The sequence below is a fragment of the Dryas octopetala genome, chromosome 1 (genome assembly GCF_963921425.1).
Source record: "Dryas octopetala chromosome 1, drDryOcto1.1, whole genome shotgun sequence".
NCBI lineage: Eukaryota > Viridiplantae > Streptophyta > Magnoliopsida > Rosales > Rosaceae > Dryas > Dryas octopetala.
Window position 1 is genome coordinate 30,571,170 of NC_141366.1, and position 20,043 is coordinate 30,591,212.

The 20,043-nt window shown below is 34.4% G+C and overlaps 1 protein-coding gene and 2 pseudogenes across 1 annotated transcript; 1 reads left to right on the plus strand and 2 right to left on the minus strand.

Annotated features, from left to right (window-relative positions):
- Positions 1-1,372: 1,372 nt before the first annotated feature.
- LOC147299690 (endoglucanase 25-like) lies at positions 1,373-3,448 on the minus strand (annotated as a pseudogene).
- A 1,582-nt stretch (positions 3,449-5,030) lies between these two features.
- Positions 5,031-8,310, minus strand: LOC147299691 (uncharacterized). Its single transcript, XM_086247041.1, has 10 exons — positions 8,160-8,310; positions 7,514-7,605; positions 7,295-7,414; positions 7,138-7,205; positions 6,437-6,545; positions 6,290-6,358; positions 6,101-6,158; positions 5,605-5,840; positions 5,468-5,519; positions 5,031-5,322 (listed from the first exon to the last, which is right to left on the minus strand). Exons 2-10 carry the CDS (start codon positions 7,514-7,516, stop codon positions 5,255-5,257), a joined length of 783 nt encoding a protein of 260 aa, XP_086103167.1. The 5' UTR covers positions 7,517-7,605; positions 8,160-8,310; the 3' UTR covers positions 5,031-5,254.
- An 8,673-nt stretch (positions 8,311-16,983) lies between these two features.
- On the plus strand, positions 16,984-19,268 carry LOC147299692 (uncharacterized; annotated as a pseudogene).
- The last annotated feature ends 775 nt before the right edge of the window (positions 19,269-20,043 follow it).

Below are 20,043 nucleotides of genomic sequence, written 5' to 3' on the forward strand. Positions count from 1 at the left end.
TCCACCCATTGCCAATTGGTTTTGGGTTGGATGCTCTAATTCTATCATACACCACATACACAATAGCATAAGGCCAAAACAACTTCTTTAGAACCTATGCACAATAGTAATAGTAAGAAGAAGGAGAAAAATTACCAGTACCCAGATCGGGATGAATAATAGCGATGTTCAACTTTGAGCTTCCTTTCTTCGCCATTTTTCAACCAATGACAGCTTCTCTGATTCTCTGCAAATTCCCATTCAAAGATAAGATTGGCCCATCTAAAGACGAACTGAGATTATTGCTAGAAAATGTCAGCACCAGGAATTGCCTAGCTATAACAGATGAGAATGATGATATTCTGGTACTTATGCCTATAAAACATACCTATGCATACTGAATTTCTTCTTAGATAACAAGCTTACTACTTTTCTGAATATCTAAGAAACTTTTGGATTTGTTCTTTTTGAATGTTTCTGCAGGGATATCACATTTAACAATGAGAAACACATATCCCTTGCCTCATTTCCAGGGATATACCCCCTGAATACTTTGACTCATTGAGAAGTGTATGTCCGAAAGGCAAATACTTGGTTTTGTGAACTTCATAGCCTGTATAATAGCTTATTTTTCTACGTGATGAAACTGATAATCAATGAATATCCATCATTGTTAATACCTCTATTGTGCTCATGATTATGAATCAAGACGAGACTACATCTTCAAAATTTGCTTGCCAAGGTTGTTTTTAAGATTCAGTTCAAGCCTCCAGGGTACGTGCATCGTTTTTATTTGCAGAGCTACCTGAAAATTATCCACTTTCTAATGTATGGTTGCATTTACTGTGTTAGTTTTAAACAATTTAGAAAAAAAGCACATCAACTAATTTGTCCAGGTTATTTGCATTTTTCCTTGCTTCTTGCAAGCTGTAATTACTCATTTTAGTGATATAGATGATGAGATTCATGCTTTTTAGAAAGGTTATAGCTACTAAGGGAGATACATCAGATTTGCTTTCTGTAAAAGTTATCATACTTTGGCTTTTGCTGCAAAAAAACTTGGAGAGCTTTTGGATGCTGCAAGCTATCTCAAGCTACATTAATGATTTGGTAATTAGTAGGAAGAATACCTTATATTTGTGTACTAAATATTGAGATGATATCAGAAGATTTTTCACTGAAAATTATATAAGTTAGCCTTAGACTGAATATGCAGTATAAGATCCTTTACTGGAAGTTATCTACCGAATGTGACAAACAGGAAATTTTGTTGTACTGCTTTCTATTTTTATTTTTATTTTCTTAAGAAAAGAAAATAGGCAGTAAAAATATTTGACAATACATATGGAAAGATGTTTATAGGAAAAGAAATTATAAATATCAGTAAAATATGTCAGGGTATCCAAGGTGATGGAGGAGGTGGTGAGGGTGAAGTCAGGGGAGGAACTGCATAGAACATGGAGTTTTTGTCAATGCCAGTAGTCCTTCTACTGGAGAGTGCCACAAGGGCTGCAACCAGACCTGCATTTCCTGCAAGTGACGGCTCTGTGTAATTGTAATTGTAACGAATATCCTGGAAGTTGTCGTACTTGTCAGGACCAGCAACCATGGCCCCAACAATTGTATTTGGATTCGGTTTCTGACTGTCTCTCCATTTCAATCCTCCTTTGCAACCATACTTGATGTTATTGTTGGGAATTGATGCACCTCTATGGTGCACATGTTGTGGAAAACGTTCACCAAATCCTACAACGTAGCTCATCCCCTGAGGATTTCTGCCGAGAATATAATCAATTTGGGAGCTGGCAAATTTGTGCAGTACTTGATTAGAATAAAATTTAGGTCCGCAATACCATCCAGGTGCGGAAATAGCATCCATATAATCACTAAATAGTTGAGCTAAAAAGGCTGCATAGACTACATAGTGAAGAGGTCTTGGCCTTCCATTGTTTAACATGATGAGCCCTCCTTTTGTTGTTTTGAAGCTTGGAAAAACAGGAAGGTATGAGCACATTATTTCTTCAATCTGCCTGTGAAATTTGCTCAACATTTCTTCTTAGGGATAGCCGTAACTCAAGAACAATCTGAGTCGTGTTAGAAGCAAGAAAGCACCAGCATGCTTGTTGTCCAAGCTAAATACCGTACGTTTGGGGTCTGTCCATAAAGCCAAGTCAGGGTTAGTCACAAGTTGGAGATAGGATATTTTCCCAGTTGCAAGATACAACCAAGATCCACCCCAGAGAAATTCATCCCAGCTTAAACCAATACTAGAGGATTTATTATAGATGGGGGAAGGGGAAAGGAGGTACTCTTTAGTAGCAAATTTGAAGAGTAAATGAGCAGCATGGAGTAGTTTTTTTGAGTAGGTAATACTGTCTTTAAAAACAATGGATGCAGATGCTAAAGCAGATGCCATTTCTGCAGCAAGGGCTGAACAGTTATAACACTCTTGTCCCGTTCTTGGATGATCAATATCTTCCGGACGAATCCAACACTGATCTTGTCCCCATGATCCCCTAACATCTGCAACTACATGGCCAATGGAATATTCAGCAGACGAATTGAAGGTGTTGAGAAGGTAATCACTGGCTCACTGCCCCACTTGATGATGTCTTTCACATGGTCTAGTTCTCCTGCTGCTGCAAATTTTGCAGTGTATTCAATTACGCTCCAACTCAACATGGTCATGGCAAAAGATGTAGGGAAGCTCAACTTGCTTGCGTCTCCAGCGTCATAATATCCACCAACCAGATTTCTAATATTGGTCTCAGACTCAGAGTTGCAGTGATCACTCAAGCATGAATCACCTCTCCACGAAACATTGTTGTCCTTTGGGAGTCTTCCAGCTACGTACTAACAAAAATGAAAGGAACATATATACAAGTTGGTAAGTTAATGTACGAATGTACATTAATTTGCTTTCAAAATGTCGTTTCCTGTTCTATTCCAAAAACAGGAAACGGCCTTTTGAAAGCAAATTAAAGACTGAATTTGGATATAGATATATGATAATATGATGAGAGCTAGCTAGAGATGAAAATTGTGGAATTGAGTACTACATACATCGTTGAGCATTGAAGAAGATGAGCGCTTGGTGAAGGGCGGTGATATAGTTGTCAGGTGGTAGTGAATGGTGGAGATGGTGGTGGCGCGGTGCAATCAGCTTAACATATATGACTGATTAAGCCCACCAAAATGCCAACCACCACTACACTCCTTATATATACTTTAGCGCTGTTTATACACAACATCTTAAGTCTCCTCATCGTCATCTTCTTTTTCTGATCACCCATCTCATGATCTGCAGCTGCTTTCTCATGATGATCAGTTGGCTTCAGCAGCCAACCTTGCTTCACCTCATCCGATGGTGCCCATATGCCCTATCAAACTCATTATAATTGTTTTCATCCGCATGATCCGCAGTCTGCAGAATCTCCAGCGGACCACCCCACATATCATCTTTCCTCATATTAATCCCTCTATCTATCTATATCTGATATATATATATATATATATATATATATATATATATATTCTCCCTCAATTCATCAGAAGCATCTTAATTGTGCCTTGTGGACGGCTTGTGCTTAATCATTTTGGTTCGTGCATGTTGTAATTAGGCATGCAATGCAATCAGATATTATATATGGCAGGTGCCAAGCACCCCAAAATGGTTTGTAAAAGCCACGCGAGAGCATTGTATTCACAAGTGTCTTCACTTTTCTTTCTTTTTAGAGAAACCATAAAATATTATGTATAAAGAACATGAAATTTCACCTCTACTTAACTATTCGATTTCTCAAAATGGCAAGGTGGCCTCCATTTTGCATGGCTTTTTGTGATTTCTGTAGGGAGCAATTTCCACAAGTAGTTGAAATGACACTTGTAATCACATCACCTTTAGAATACCTTTATAAGCTAAATTTACAAAGATTAATTCTACACATGAGGGAAGACAAGTATCTTCATGTAGAATCTACTGGTCTACAGGATATAGAATTTGATTTTGGAAGAATGTGCTAACCTGAGAAGCTGAGTCCTCTTAATGGAAATGATTATGGGGTCGTTCTTATAATAGAAGTTTGGTTTATGACTATTTACACAATTATGAATTATTGAACACCCTTTTTACAATTTTGTTTCAAATAATCATTGGTATTTGGTAATCTACATTACCTGATGTATGATGAATTTGATAAAGTTTGCAACTTACCTACAATGCCAAAACAAACAAATTCCTAAATGATAACACAAAGTCGAAATATATTCTTATATTAAATTTTGGTAGGTTATATTATGCAAATTACTGTTGCAATGAATAGAACAAATTAACAATCTAAAATTATTGTTCCAATGAATAGAACAAATTGACAATCGAAGTATATTACGTCTAATGTCCGATAAGATCATAAGACAACATTACTCACAATACATATCAAATTTGTATTTACCCACACAAGGTATGTAAATTTATTTGCCTAATAGTTCACTTGTGTGGTCAATACCCCATACACCGACCCTTTAAACACTCAAATCCGTGGCCTACAAATTATTCAAATGGCAATGATCGACTCAAATTGTGAAATTGTGATATATATATATATATATATATATATCAAAAATGGATAAGGCTTATGCGTTGAATCTAGTTCAGGAATAAATATGAACAAAGATAAATAGTTCTTTTATTACAACAAAGATGACTATTTTTATTTTGGCTACTACAAAGATGATTAGTTTGACTTGTAAGGCAAGAAGGGACTACAAAATCTGAGAAACAACACAGAAGCCACAAACAAATAAAGCCGAAAAGTTCTATTTTCAGCTGAAAGATGTTAGTCTCTTTGGGTTCTTTTCAGGCTCGTTCAAAGGTTCGTTCAAAGAAATAGTTGCATAAAGTCTGGAAAGAGGTGAATTTCTTACCCCAATTCTTTCTATTTCTGTCTCGGGCAGATATATATCTTCCGAAGACAAGATAACCAACATATATAAATGACTTAGACCAGGAAAAGGAGACAGAATAAGATCATGGACACGATGACACAAACACATGAAAGAACAAAATGTGCACTGAAGCACTTCAATTGAACCAAAATTGTGTGACCCACACAAAGATCTATCTCATGTTACAAGCATATTTTTGTGTATCAGACATTAAGGGGGAGGGAGAAGTTGGCTAATACATGATGAAATATGGATGTCACTATGTCAGATGCAAAGATTAAAAAGTCCACTCCACAAGTAATTGATGTTCACGAACCACTCAGTAATCCTCTTAAACGAGCAGAACTGCATTTACACATCCGTCATTCTCTGGATTATTAGTCACCTGAGCATATTTCCCTGCATCCACCACAAAGAAAAAAAAGATCAATCGAGTAACATGAGTTAGAATCTAAAGTATCCACATAAAAAAGACAGTTCATTAACAAAGCTAAAAGAGACAGCATCAGCCAAATGCCAACAACCACCCGAAGATTGAACTCACCCCATACAACTTTGCCTGCGGGTGTGACTAGACCAAGTTCACTGACATTCACCTAATATTCACAGAAAAGACAGCATAAGACACGATAGTATTTGCATTCTAAATGCCACAGATCATCAAAACAATAAAAGAGGTACCTCAATGATAGTTCCCTTGGTCAAGACACCAAGAGATGTATACATTTGACCATTAGGATTTTTCTTCACACCAATGATCTCAAGGTTAAAAGTGCATTTGAGTTCAGGGTGAGTCACATGAGCTTTGGTGAATCGCAAACCACTGGGCCGGATAAATCGCTCATACTTGGGAGGTTTCCTTGTAAAACCAGCTCCCACAAATGTGGCCTTTGTGACCATCCTCTTCCATTGCTTGGCTGCAAAAAAGAACCAAGTATAAGCTACCAGGTACTAAAGCAAGAGAATTGCATGACATTATGAAAATAATAGCACCAATTTTCACTTATCCTAAATGTTAGTTTATACAGGCTTATGATGAAAAAGGATAACTCAATCTTGTTATGTGGGATAATCAAAATCATAAGCCAAAATCATAACTATAAATTAGGTGGGGAAAATCAAACTGCAAAAATTTGATAGGTATGGGAAAGACAAGGACAAGTTGTAGATGACTTACTCTTGCGTTTCCCGGATCTAATCACCTTAAACATCTCATCTTCAGCCACAGGCCTTACCTGGGGAAGATAAACTCCAGTCAGAAAATTATCATTATTAGGTTACACAAGATAAATGCTCCTGCACTACAAGAACAATAATTCACAGTAAAGTACAGAGACTAAAGCAAATAAGTTGCATTTGTTCTAACCTTAGGGAGAGGGACTTCCCATTTCCCAGCTTTCTCCTTCCGTTTTTGCTTAATGGTGTTGCTAAGAACCTATTTCCAACATAAGGTCAGACACGAAAACACGAAGAAATATCTACACGTTTCTATTTAATGGCTGGAAAACCATACTTTTGCTCGTGTTGTATTGTCACGATCTAGCAAATATGCTGGAACAGCTCCTTCTTGAACATCATCATCCACCTTGCGCCTACTTGATGACTCCTCATGCATAGCCAACCTGTCAACATTCACAAACAACAATTTCTATTAATTAAGACCATCAACACAAGCATAATATTAATATATAACTGGAAAAGACAACTCAAATAATTTTCCAGCTGTATAAACACGAAGCTCCTAAAGTAACCTAGCAACATATAAAGAAGCTTCCTTGTAGGCATTTAGGTATGTAAATGAAAGTGTATATAAACTTAAGTAGAGTGCAGCTTATGCTACCTATGTGCATGTCACATCAAATAACAGTTGTTAAGTAACCCATGTGATATGATAATAAAGGAATAAAAGCACCAATTCAATGCATTTGCTGAAAGGCACATCTTACATTCAAATTATTGAGTAAAACAAAAAATTATCAACCATATTAACACCAAAAAAAATCTCACTATGATTAACTAAATCCTAAACATATAAACAAAAAAATATCATTTCTAAATTTTAAGTCACTTTAAGAGTCACTAATAAATTTTTCAGAGAAAAATTAACAGAATATGACAATGATGAAATAAACAGAGTTCAAAAACACAGAGAGAGAGAGAGAGAGAGAGAGAAATTAAATTAAAATGGATTAGAAATTGCATAGTAAAACTCACGTTTTCTTCATGAGAGCCTTCTCAGCATAACGTTTCTTAGCAAACATCTTGCCCTTAATACCCAGAGCCTGTTCCATTACAAAATTTCCAAGGAAAAAAATAAGAGTAATTTTAATTTTAATTTTTCAGGAATATAGAATAAAATAATGGAATTGACCTTCTGGGCAATCTCAGAGCGCTTGTGGACTTCACGAGCCTCCTTCTTGCGCTTGCGCTCGAAGTGGTCGGGTCGGTACCCATATCGCTTCCTGTGAAGATCTATGTAATCTCCCTGCGGCTGAATTTCACAAACAACAATAATATACAATATCAAATTGTGTCATAAAAATATATGAAAGCTAAAGAAAAAACAGAGAGAAATAAATGAAGAACGAACCATGGTTACAGAGAGTTTGTTGCTCTCGGTTTGTTGTTAGAAATTCACACAGGGAGCCTTAAGAACGCTAACCACAGCAAGAATCTATAAAACTAAATTCACAAAAACAACATAATACAAATTAAAACAGTTAAAAATATATATATAAAGAATTAGAATCTACTTCTACACAAATCCTAACTCAGTGCATTTTTTAATCCAGTACTAAATTTAGAACATAATTTCATTCATTTTCACTAACAAAATTTGTAATGCTAAAATCATCTTCTTGAAACGGGAAAAATCAGACCAAAAAAACATCACAATGATATGATAATGCAACTAGACTAAGTTTTATCTTCATATAAATTATAAATATAAATATGCAATACCCATAACACTTTCTTCTACGTTTCAACCCAAATACGCAACTACATACTGAAACAACAAGTTCACCTATTAAACAAAATATATATACAGTTATTGCCCTACGTTCTCTAACTTCTAAATTTCATACTATGGCATCCATGATCAGTAAGAAAATAATTCAACAACAAAGATAAATAGCATAGCAAAAAAAAGAAATTAACAAAAAACAAATAGATCAGTGAGTAATAACAAAAATTAACAAGAAATTCAAATGAAAAATAGCGATAAGCAAACCCACTCTCAGAGCCTGAATCCTAAGGGGATGAACAGGCGGAGGAGACGAGGGTCTGTTTCTACGTAAGCCGCGAGAGAGATGAGGAGGGGCTGAGTGTGGTGACTGGTGAGAAGCTTATGACAGAGAAAACCCCTACCTGGTGATATTTGGGGTTCTAATTTGGTGATATTCGGTGCATTTTGGATCATTTTCTGTTTGGGTTGGAGCATTCACATGGGCCACCACATGGGCTTACCATGTTAGAGTCCAATTAGCATTTTCATTCTTTTTTTTTTTTTTTTTTTTTTTTGCGAGGCTATTCCAACCACCCTAAATTAATGAGTTGACAACTCTATTTTTAAATTCCAATTTTACCCTTAAAATAAAAAATTTCAATTTTATTCTTCAACACTTGTCTTTCGAAATGTTTGTGGTTATTCGGCACCTAACTGTCGAACATTGGTGGAGTTTTCGATAAGTAACCACTAAATGGAAATGAAAAAAGCATTTGAAAGTATTCTACTAAATATTGTCATTATATTCGGCCATAAGCTGTCGAACTCCTTAGTATATTTCGGTGGTATGCTGCATAATGGATCTGGGTGATTCCATAATTTTTTGCAAGAAAGGGTAAAATAAGAAAAATTTGCCCAAAATATGTTAGGATAATCAACTCAGCAATGGAAAGTGGTCAGAATAGCCTTCGCCCTTTTTTTTTGGCTCAATTACAAAGTGCACCCATCAACTATAGGGGTATTTCAAGTTGGTACTTTAACTATAAAATATTTCAAATACATACAAAAACTATAAAAAAAAAAAAACCTACAAATTAGCATTTCTGTTAAAATTTTCATCCAAAAACTGTTAAGTGTCCACGTAGACGTGGCTTTGTTGTTGACATGTGGTATATTGTTAGAGGTATTTTTTTTTTTCACCACATGTAATAAAAATTAATATTTTTTAAAACCTTTGGAAAAAAACACAAAAACTTTTTCCTCCCTTCCATCCCCCAGTGCCGGAGTCCTGCCCGAGCTTCCTCTTTGTCGCGCCACCCTAAGCTCCACCAGTTGCCGGCGACCAAAAGCCCTGCATCATTGAGCTCCAAAAATTACCAAGTGCTCTCCTTTTTTGGTCGGGAATAGCTTCATTAACTCCCCGCCGAACAACAAAACAAAGAAACATTTTTTGTCATAAAGTCTGAGCTATCAATGAATAACATGCGATGGATTGAGCAGAAAGTATTGACACAGATCCCATGAAGCAAAATGATGGCCCCAAACAATTCGAAGTGACATTTCAGTCAAGAACAAGTTTAAAAAAAAATATATGTGAGATTTATAACATTGTTTGAGCAAGTTTCAAAGACAACTTCCATCGTCGGACATGCAGAGTTAGTCAGAGACAAGTTCCCATAACAAGCGGCACAATTGGAGCATTTACACTTAGAAAATGCAAGTATAAAAGGGGAAAAATCCAACATAAAAAGCATCCACGATCAACACAAAAAACACAAATCTTGAAAATAAGATCCAACCTCTCAGCTTCTCAAGCTCATCAACCTTTCTCCAATTTCTCAAGATCTTCATCTTCTCAACCCCACAATTTCCCAGCCTCTCAATCAAATACTCGAAAACTTTAAGTATTTGATTATTTCGAGTTCTTAAGTCTTAAACATTTCTTGTTTATAGCTAATTTTCTGAGATTTCCTTCTTAGTATTGATTTTCCTTTTAAGTTTCGACAGTTAAGTTTCATGTATTTATCATGATATTCATTTTTAGAACTACTATTGTATCTCGTTTCCAGAAAAACCAAATTGTGCATATGTTTTTCATTAAGGTCTATTATTGCATTATGCATCCAATTACCCAACAAAATATCAATCGCACTTATGAGTTTGAAGTCATAGTCACAGAAAATTATGGTGTTTAAAAAGTCCTTGAGGATCAAAACATTTTGAACCTTTGGCAAGTTGCTTGTCATACAATCACTTGATTTAAGAAGAAACATTCGGCGCAAATCACATGATTAATCAAACAAACATTTTCTGTTACGGCCATCTCTATCGAGAATAGTGGCACACCCTCACAATTATTAGGACTACAGTGCTACCTGCCAGGATTCCCGGCAGGATCTCGTCATGAGTTTTGAGGGTAACAATAATATTTCGAGGTATTATTCAAAAATACATTCCACTGTAATTTCTATACTTTAGTCTAACCCGGACGAAATTTTAAAACAGGCTTATCTCGTTTAGGAAGCTTGAGAATATAATACTTAGTGGTAGAAGTATTATATTATCGGGATTTTTAGAATAGGGTGACGCTGTGACATGGCCAGTTTCGGGGCGTCACACAACATCTCTTGAATACTTTACTGCACCAACCCAACTATTCAAATAGATATTCTGTGAAAACCCCCCTTAAAACCCTGGTCATGACAAATAATATACCCAAATATAAATTCATTACCTCTCCAAATTTTAGAATGGTAGCATATCTTTTCATACACATCAAATCATTCACCAAGACAATTTTGAATATATAGGGTTGAATCTATAATGAAGAAGAACCTCTCCTCGGAAGACTGAAGGATGGGCTGATACTACAAATTCCCAAAAGTTATACTACCAAAAAAAAAAAACTTTTCAAGAAATTGTAAAACAAGTGCAAAATAAATAGCTCCTCAATATGAAAAATGAATACAAACATAGAACAAATATTTTTCTCACCTATCTCCTAACCCATCTATTTGGAAATAAAAATCCTCTACCTCAATATTGTCCGCAACTCCGACAAGAATTGCATAACTAAGTGATTTAAAAATATCCCTAAAATTTTGAATCTAATTTCCAAATCTAGGAACATAGCGAAGGTGCACTCGTCCATAAATGACATCAAAGCTGTGGACAATCATATAGCTATAGTTTTATCCCAAAATCTTAAATTGTTCAAAAATGGAAAGATATCCCTGAAAAAAAAAACAACAAAAAAATGTTAATGGCATTTCAAAATAAAAATATTAAAAGTAAAGTGACAGCAAACCTCACAAAAAATTACATAGAAGAGTGGAGAACAAAATTAATGTTTAATAGTTTTCGTTTTTAGTAGACCTTTGGTTTACCAAAAATAATTTATTTACGTGATTTGTGATTTGTGGCCAGTGCTAGTAACAATGTTTAATGTGATTTGTGGCCAGTGCTAGTAACATGGATTGTGATTATCATAACGCTACCTGGATCGGGACTCCTACATTCAAATAGAGGATGAAGGATGACCATTAAAGTTCTAATGCAAAAATGAATGCTTGTCCTGATTGTATAAACTAAAAAGCCCCTCCTTCATTAATTGACTCCCTATAAATTCCTTCTCCACTATAACACCAATTGATACAAAATATTGTGCAATCTTCAACACCTATGTTGATATTCCCCTCACTCATAATTTCTGAAACTCATGTTGATATTCCCCTTATTAATTCATCCTCCTTTAGTTTTAGCTGCACTGCATCTCACTTATATTACTTTATGTTTATTTTATATTAAGAATAAATTTTGCTCTCTGAACTTTTGCATCCCAAACATTATTTTTCAAATTTTCACAATTTGTTTTTTGCACAGGCAAATATGAGCGATTATATGTTTCTAACTCCTACATATTATTCTCTCTTGCATTATTATTAATCTTTGTTAACCAATCACTGTTTTCAATGAGATTAGAAATTAGAACTCTCTCCTACAAAGGGAGATCAATGTCATCAATGGTTATTAATTTTTTATTTTTTATTATTTATGAACCAAATGAATGAAAATTCAATCTAATTTCTTAGAGTCGAGTAGGGTATTTGGGTTTGCTTTATGCATTTTGGCTGTAATTTTATTACGTTTGCCTACTCCATTATGTATATTTGTACTTTCAGAAAGTTTGAAGTATGTTTAATCCTCTGTACGGACCCCAAATTCCAGGTTTCATGTTGAAGTCTTCGTTATTATCCCAATTCACTGGATCCTACAGTGAAGAAAGAGTTTCCTAATTTAGGTGTTTGTATTTCTGGTTCAAAAAGTACAGTGGTTTATATCTCCAAACTCAATTACTGCTCGCCGAATAACTTCCATTTATCCTATATAACGACATTGCACTCTAGTTGAATATATCTGTGATCATCAAAAAAAAATTCATAGACATTGCTTCTCTTATAGCTGAGTTTTGAGTCATTCTTCACTGAGATTTGCTGTCACTTTACTATAATATTTTTATTTTGAAATGTCATTAATATTTTTTATTGTTTTTTTAAGGGATATACTTTCAATTTTTTTAACAATTTAAAGCTTTGGGATGAAACTATGACTATATGAATATCCATAGCTTTGATGTCATTGATGGACGAGTGCATCTCCGTTATGTTCTTAGGTTTGAAAATCATATTCAAAATTAGAGATATTTTCAGATCACTTAGTTAAGTGATTATTGGTGGAGTTGTGGACAATGTTGAGGGCGAGTATTTTTATTTCCAAATAGACAAGTTAGGTAATAGGTGAAAAAAATATTTGTACTTCGTTTTTATTTATTTTTCATATTGAGGAGCTATTTATTTTGTACTTGTTTTACTATTTCTTGATAAGTTTTTTTTTTTTTCTGGTAGTATAATTTTTGTGAATTTGTGGTATCACTTCATCCTTCAATCTTTCGAGGCCGGAGAGGTTCTTCTTCCTTAATTACACTACAAGAAAATTAGGTTTTTGCGACGAATTGACTTACGACGAATTGCATTTCTTCGCAACATTTATGACTTTGCGACGCATTCGGGCGTTGTTCCTCGCACAATCGTCGCAACTTATGGCATCACGATTGGCGGGGAATTGGAGGGTAGCGTGCAACGAACAAATATTTTGGAAATTCGTAGCAGTTTTCTAGAAGTGCAAAAGCAATTTTCTAGAAGCGCAAAATTTAGTTTGGCCCGTAAAAAATATTGGGGATTGCGACGAATTATGGTTTGATATGCGTTGCACAATTCGTTGAAAAAAATTTTAATGAGAAGAAAATAAAAGAAACCCAAATGGCAAAACCCTGATTCGACAAACTCCAATACCAATCTCACAACTCTCTAATGGCTTTCCATTGAACATCCATCACTATCACTCGATCTCCTTCTCCGTTGAGCAACCCGGCCACCCAAGTTGTCCGACCATGATCTATAATATTGTAGATTCAACCCTATATATTTAAAATTGTCTTGGTAAAAAATTTGTTATGTATGAAGAGATATACTACCATTCTGAAATTTGGAGAGGTCGTGAATTTTTATTTGAGTATATTGTTTGCCATGACCAAGGTTTTAGGGAGTTTTTTACAAAACTCACTATTTAAGGAATTCGGCTGGTGCAGTCAAGTATTCAAGAGATGTTGTTATCCATAGAGCACATGGGTACAACACCAATGGTATGCATATTATATTATTTTATTTGTTAATGTTTTTACTATGATTTTAATACAAAATTGTTTTCATACCATTTTTTTTCTCTGCAGATAAGGTGTGAGGTAGATGAAAGATTTTACAGATTCTTTCCCCAATTGCTCACGTCTATATTCACAATTTGGTCTATTTACAATTACTTGATTGCTCACGTCTTTCCTAAGATATGATGTATTGTAGATGCATGGTTGATGAGCTCTTCTAATTTCATACTTATGTCTTTTCATCTCATGATCACTATTATTGTACAAGTACGTTCAGGAATCTTTCTACTTATGCTTGTATTGGAGGAATTAGGTGGTCACTATTCTGCGGGACACGAAGCAAATCTAATTTCCATCAATGAATATGAATACAATCGAGCAAAATTGGGCGGCGAATCTATTTGTACTCTGCCAACTCATGAGCACATGGAAATTTGTGTGTTTACCGAATGATGCAATCACAAGCTATACGATCAGTCCTAATATATTTCATCCTTATCGACTCGCACACAATTGTTTGGAGAGCAGTTTGCGATACAAAACATATCAACTCCCCTAACTCCTCCTTCTTGAAGTCATATTGCATAAATGTTTGACTCCTTTTAAATATTGCCTTTATTTCAGTGTATTGCAACACTAATAATGCATGAATATTGGCCCATGATGTTTGAAAACTACAAAGACTTGTGCCAAATTATTTCTTTAGCCTTCAATGCACACTATCCACCCTATTCATAACAAACAAAATCAAAAAATTCATTAATAGTTATAAAAAGAATTATAGATGTAGTTGGTATAATGATAATAACAAAATTTACCTGTTTGTTGTTGTGTTACCAAAATGCATACAAGTATTGGTCCACGCAACCACAAACATCTCCTTATAGTCATCCAACTAAGTGTCCTTCACTTATGCAAGTGCACCATGATATACACCAAAGTTTCTATTCAACTCACTTAGACATCTTTCGTACTCATTTTTGGTATTTGATAAAACCAATATATTTCATGCCGATATAAACTTATTCTACTTGTCTTTATGATCAAACACATTTTTACAATTCTTCAACACTTTTTTGCCTATATGCCATATGCACAATAAATTTCGAGTACCACAAATATCAATGGCATTCATTAGTGCTAACTCTTTATCCGTGACAATCACATTAGGAAGACAACTCTCATTCATCACACTCTTTAATTTAGTCAAAGCCCTTGTGTAATTGTCTTCTTTTTTACTAGCAAGATACACAAATGCAGCAGAGAATGTTAAATTTGTGAATGTCACCCCCACAATCTCTAAGAGTGGCAACCGAAATTGTTTGTCGTGTATGTACAATCCATTATCAAAACATAAGGAAATGCACGCAATAGATCGAAATCAACAGGGTGAGCCCAAAACAAGTCACTAACAATATTATCGATGCCAGTCTACAAATTTGTATTCAAATAACTTACTTAGCAATAGTTGCATCTCTGATTTTCCAGCCTTCTCAATCACTTTTTGTCGTTATCTTGCATTATAGACTATTCTTATTGTACTAGCATTGAGTGAATGTTTTCTTTAATAGTAAATAATATGTTCATCGAGCGGTCATACTCTTTGACATATTAAATAATAAGGTGTTCTCATCTTTGGTTAATCGCCCTGCATAGGAATGCCCTTCAATATGTCCCAACACCACCACTGCTTTGGGTAGACGCATCTTGTTGTGGTTTAAAAAAACTGCATGACTATGTCAGTAACTCCAGTCTTCGGTAACAACGGGCCGAACATAACCAATAATGTTTGGTGCTATACAAATGAACATATTAAAGGAAATTCAGTTGACTTCGTACAACTGAACATATTCAAGGATGTTCGGTTGATTACAACAGAGCATATTTGAAGCTGTTCAGTTGCCTTCTACCGAATAAGTTCAAAGATGTTTGACATGAAACTACCGAACAAATCTTATTTGTTTATTAAAAAAAATGTTCGAGAGTATGTAGCCGAACAAATCAAGTAATGTTCAATGCCTCATTGCTGAACAATTCAAGACATGTTTGGCCCTGGTGCACCGAACATGTCGTGATTTCAATTTTTTAAAATATGAATTTTTTCAGCAAAAACCAGTGTCTTCAAAAACTTACTTGAGGCAAGATTTGATACGAGGTGCAGAGGAATCTCGCCGAACTGCTACCTGTTAGACGGAATGCCTCAAAGGCGTTCGCTTTTTGGCTAAGGCGTAAGCCCCACGACGAAGAATAGGGGATGCGTAAGGAGCGTACGCATCTTGGGCTTTTAAAAAAAAAAAAAAAAAACTTTCACAGGCCCAAAACAACGTCATTTTTGCTTGGAGTTTATTTAAAAAAAAAAAAAAAAACTCTTTTCTCCCCTCAATTTTAAGACAACTTCTTCTCTTGTGATTTCTCTAAGTAGATTTTTGTCCTCAATCTCATCTTTTAGTTGGATTTGCAACGTTTTTATAACTAAAAAGGAAAAATAGAACGAATCTTTTTATTTTATGAATACCTTTTATTTTTGTAGAGTTTCCTACTTTTGTGATTTGTGGTATTGGAGCTTGACCGGCTGTATAGTATCTTACATTGCACACTTCTCACTATCTTGAAAAGTCTGCATTTTAACTTTTTGGATATTTATAAAAATTATTAATGATTCAGTTTCCTTCTTATTTAAGGTTGTTGAATTGAGTTATTTTAGGTTACTAATCGATTTTATGTGAATTAAGTTTAGTAGTTGGTTGAATTGGGTTATTTTGGTTTATTAATTTTAAGTGAAGTGAAGTAAGTTTTGTTGAATTGGGTTGTTATGATTTATTGTTTGACATGCTACATTGTTCTTTTTTTGTAGGTTTTAAATTTCAAATGACAAGTCCAACATTGGTACCTCTGGGCAAAATGTTTGGCATTTGATTTTGTGATTTTAAATATTGAATTTTTTTGTTTTTCTTGTTATGCATGGCTGAATTTATTGGAAAGTGATAGGTTTTGAACTAAGTTGTGAATTTGTAATTAATAATCATGAGTAGAAATAATTTTTCTTGGAAATATGTTAAAGAAGTTAGTAGAGAAAAATAAATAAGGTGCAAGTATTGTGATCAACAATGTAGTGAGATTATTTCTAGGCTGAAAGAGCACTTAGCTTACACTCATAATGGAATGAGACCTTATAACAAAGTCTTAGACCTTGTGAGGTGAGAGTGATTTGAAGCATTGAGAAAGTTTAGAGATGCAAAAGTAAGGCTAATTGCTTCATGAGATTGGAGGAGGGATCGAGTATAGATTCGAATTCCCTTCATTCGGAGAATTGTTGAATTTAGGGAGTGAGAGTACTCCAACTTCTAGGATTCCTATTGTTCGACCTAGTGCTCATCAAAGGTCCAAAGGACCCATGGATAGTTTTGTCTTTACAAGAGCACGACAAACCACATTAAATTCAACATATAAGAAAGAAGAAAGAAGAGAAGTATGTCAAAAGATCAGGCGCTTTATTTTCTCAAGAGCACTTGCATTCAATGTTGTGAATAATTCTTATTGGCTACCTATGGTTGAGGGTATTATTGCTTATGGTTTTGGGTTCAAGCCTCCTAGCATTCATGAGTTGAGGACATGGGTTCTTAAGGAAGAGGTTGCAAATATCACTATTTTGATGAATGAGCATAAAGAAGTTTGGGAGCAATAGAGATGTTCCATTATGTATGATGGTTGAACTGATGGAAAAGGTAGGGTTCTAATAAACTTTTTAGTTAATAGCCCAAGTGGTACTTGGCCTTTGAGATCGATAGATGCATCCGATACAATAAAGTACTTGGATGATATTGTTGAAGAAGTTGGGGAGGAGAATGTGATTCAAGTAATCACGGATTTTGGTTCGGCTTATAAGAATGTAGGAAAAAAGCTAATGAAAAAGATAGAGAAATGATTCAAAAATCTCTTTAAGTAGACTCCAGGTGCGGCACATTGCATTGACTTGATGCTAGAAGATATTAGCCAATTGAAATTTTTTTTATGACACAATCACACTTGCCAAGCAAGTGGTCAAATTTATTTATGGACATTATTAGGTTCTTGCTTTGATGAGAACCTACACAAAGAATAAAGAGATTGTTCGTCCGACAATAACATGGTTTGCTACTTCTTATCTTACTCTTCAAAGTATGTATAAGCAAAAGCAACCTCTTATGTTTATGTATACTTTCAAAGAATGTTGTGAATGTCCATTTGAAAAACGTCTTGATAGTATTTTGGCTTGTTCAACTATGCTCTTTAAGGCAAAGTGGTGGCCTCATGTAGCATTTTGTATCAACAGTGTTGTTCCACTTGAATCTGTTTTAACGGAAGTTGACTTGGAGGATAGACCGACCATGAGATATATCTATGAGTTGATGGATGCTACAAAAGAGAATATTACAACCAATTGTGGAAAAGTGGAAAAAAAGTACAAACCGGTGTGGAAGAAAATAGATAATAGATAGACTCCACAACTTTGTCAACCCTTACTTGCGACGGGTTATTATTTGAACCCTTAATTGCGTTATTTAAACAATTTCTCAAATGTTGAAGAAGCAAGGAATGAAATGTATGCTTGTATGGATATGATGTTGGACGATGATGAACGTATTAAAGCCGATATCTAATTAGATTTGTATGATAGTGCAAATGGGGAATTTGGAAGTCAAATTGCCATTAAATCTAGGAACTTGAGATCTCCAGGTATTGCTTTTTAACATATAGCATTTTATTTTATTTTATTAATATAATGACTTTAAATAAATAGCAAATTAAATGACATGGCTTTATTAATAGCAAATTGGTGGCTACGTTTTGGGAGAGAGATACTCGAGTTGATGTCATTTGCGGTGCAGGTACTTGGTTTTACTTGTAATGCATATAGGTGTGAGAGGAATTGAAGCACCTTTGAGTTGGTAAATTTCTTTGTTTATAGTGGTGTGAAAAAGTGAGTATATCAAAAGATTTATTTGCTTCTAATATTTATATTTATTTATTTATTTTAGATTCATACAAAAACACTTGAACACCAAAGACTTAATGCATTAGTCTATGTGAAGTATAATATCTCTTTCTATTAGAAGGAGAGCAAAGATGGACTCGATACAAGTGGATGAAATAGCTTATGACATCAATGAATTTTTGAACTCCACACCTATCATTGATATCACCACTTGGGAACCTATGGTAGACTTGATTCCACTTTGTCTTTCCCTTCCATCTACCATAGAGTCCCCTAAGTTGGACTTGGACCCATTGCCTAACATCCCTAATTGTATGTCTTTAGCGTCTTATGATGCCTTACATGTGATTGTTGTTCCTGATTTAGATAAAGAAGGTAAGCATGAGAGTGCTTCTTTGGTAACTAGGCATAAGCTTCCCTTAGAAGAAAATTCTACGATTTTACATGATTTAATCACTTGTGAAAATGGATTGGTAATCTCTTTTGAAAATATGACTCAAAGTCTTCATATTTTTAACATCAAGGAGAAAGCACCTGATGTTGGGGATAATTTTGAGGTTTGCATGATTAAGGACCGAGCGATAAATGAAAATTCTTTGAGGTCCAAAGTAGAGTCTCCAAACACTCACCATTTCTATGAGGTTTCTTGGAGCAAAAGTGCAATTCATGAGTGTTTCTCACATTTTGTTCATGATCCTGGTTGATTTTGGGTATATTTAATTTATTTTTAGTGTTAGTTTTTGTTTTTTGTTTTACTTTTTTTTTCTTCTTATTTTATTTTTTAGTTATGTTTTTTTAATTTCCTAGTTTTGTTGTATGTCTTGTTTTCTCTTCGTTCTCTTAAGATTGTCATATCATTTTTATCGTGCTTCATTGTTGATAATTTATGAGACATGAGGGAATTGTCATTCATGTAGCTTTCCTTACTTTTCTTCCATCTTACTTCTTGTCATTGTCTTATTCTTTATTTTGAAACATGGAGGACAATGTTTGATTTAGGTTTGAGGGTAAGGTTTTTGAAAATTTACTTGAAATTTTTAGTGTTTTCTTAGCTTTTTAACTAGCGTCCAAAAAAAAAAAAGTTAAAAAAAAATTTAATGTTTTGTTTTTTGTGTTGATTGTTTCACTATGATGAAATTGATTTTCTTGAATTCAATGGTTAGCCTTAGGAAATACATAATATTTTACTTTAAGACTTTGACATGCAAAATAAGAATATCTCTCATTAGGTTTCATATTATCTTCATGATAGAATCATTTTTCAAAATTCTTGAACTTGAAATATATTTGCACTTGAGCCAATAAATGCATTTTAAAATTGAAAGAGTGAAATTTGAATTAGATTACCCAAGGAAAAATAGTGGAGAACTGACCCTAGTGAGTTTAGAGTCATTTTATGTTTGTGAGTGATATACATTTATCTCTAAATTTTTTTTGGATCCACACTTTGTCATTGATGACCTCATTATTCTTTCTTGT

Coding starts and splice junctions, on each gene's coding strand:
- LOC147299691 (XM_086247041.1), bottom strand. Junction 6,546..7,137: donor AAGGCTCTCATGAAGAAAAC/GTGAGTTTTACT, acceptor GAATGTTGACAG/GTTGGCTATGCATGAGGAGT. Junction 6,359..6,436: donor ACAATACAACACGAGCAAAA/GTATGGTTTTCC, acceptor TGTTGGAAATAG/GTTCTTAGCAACACCATTAA.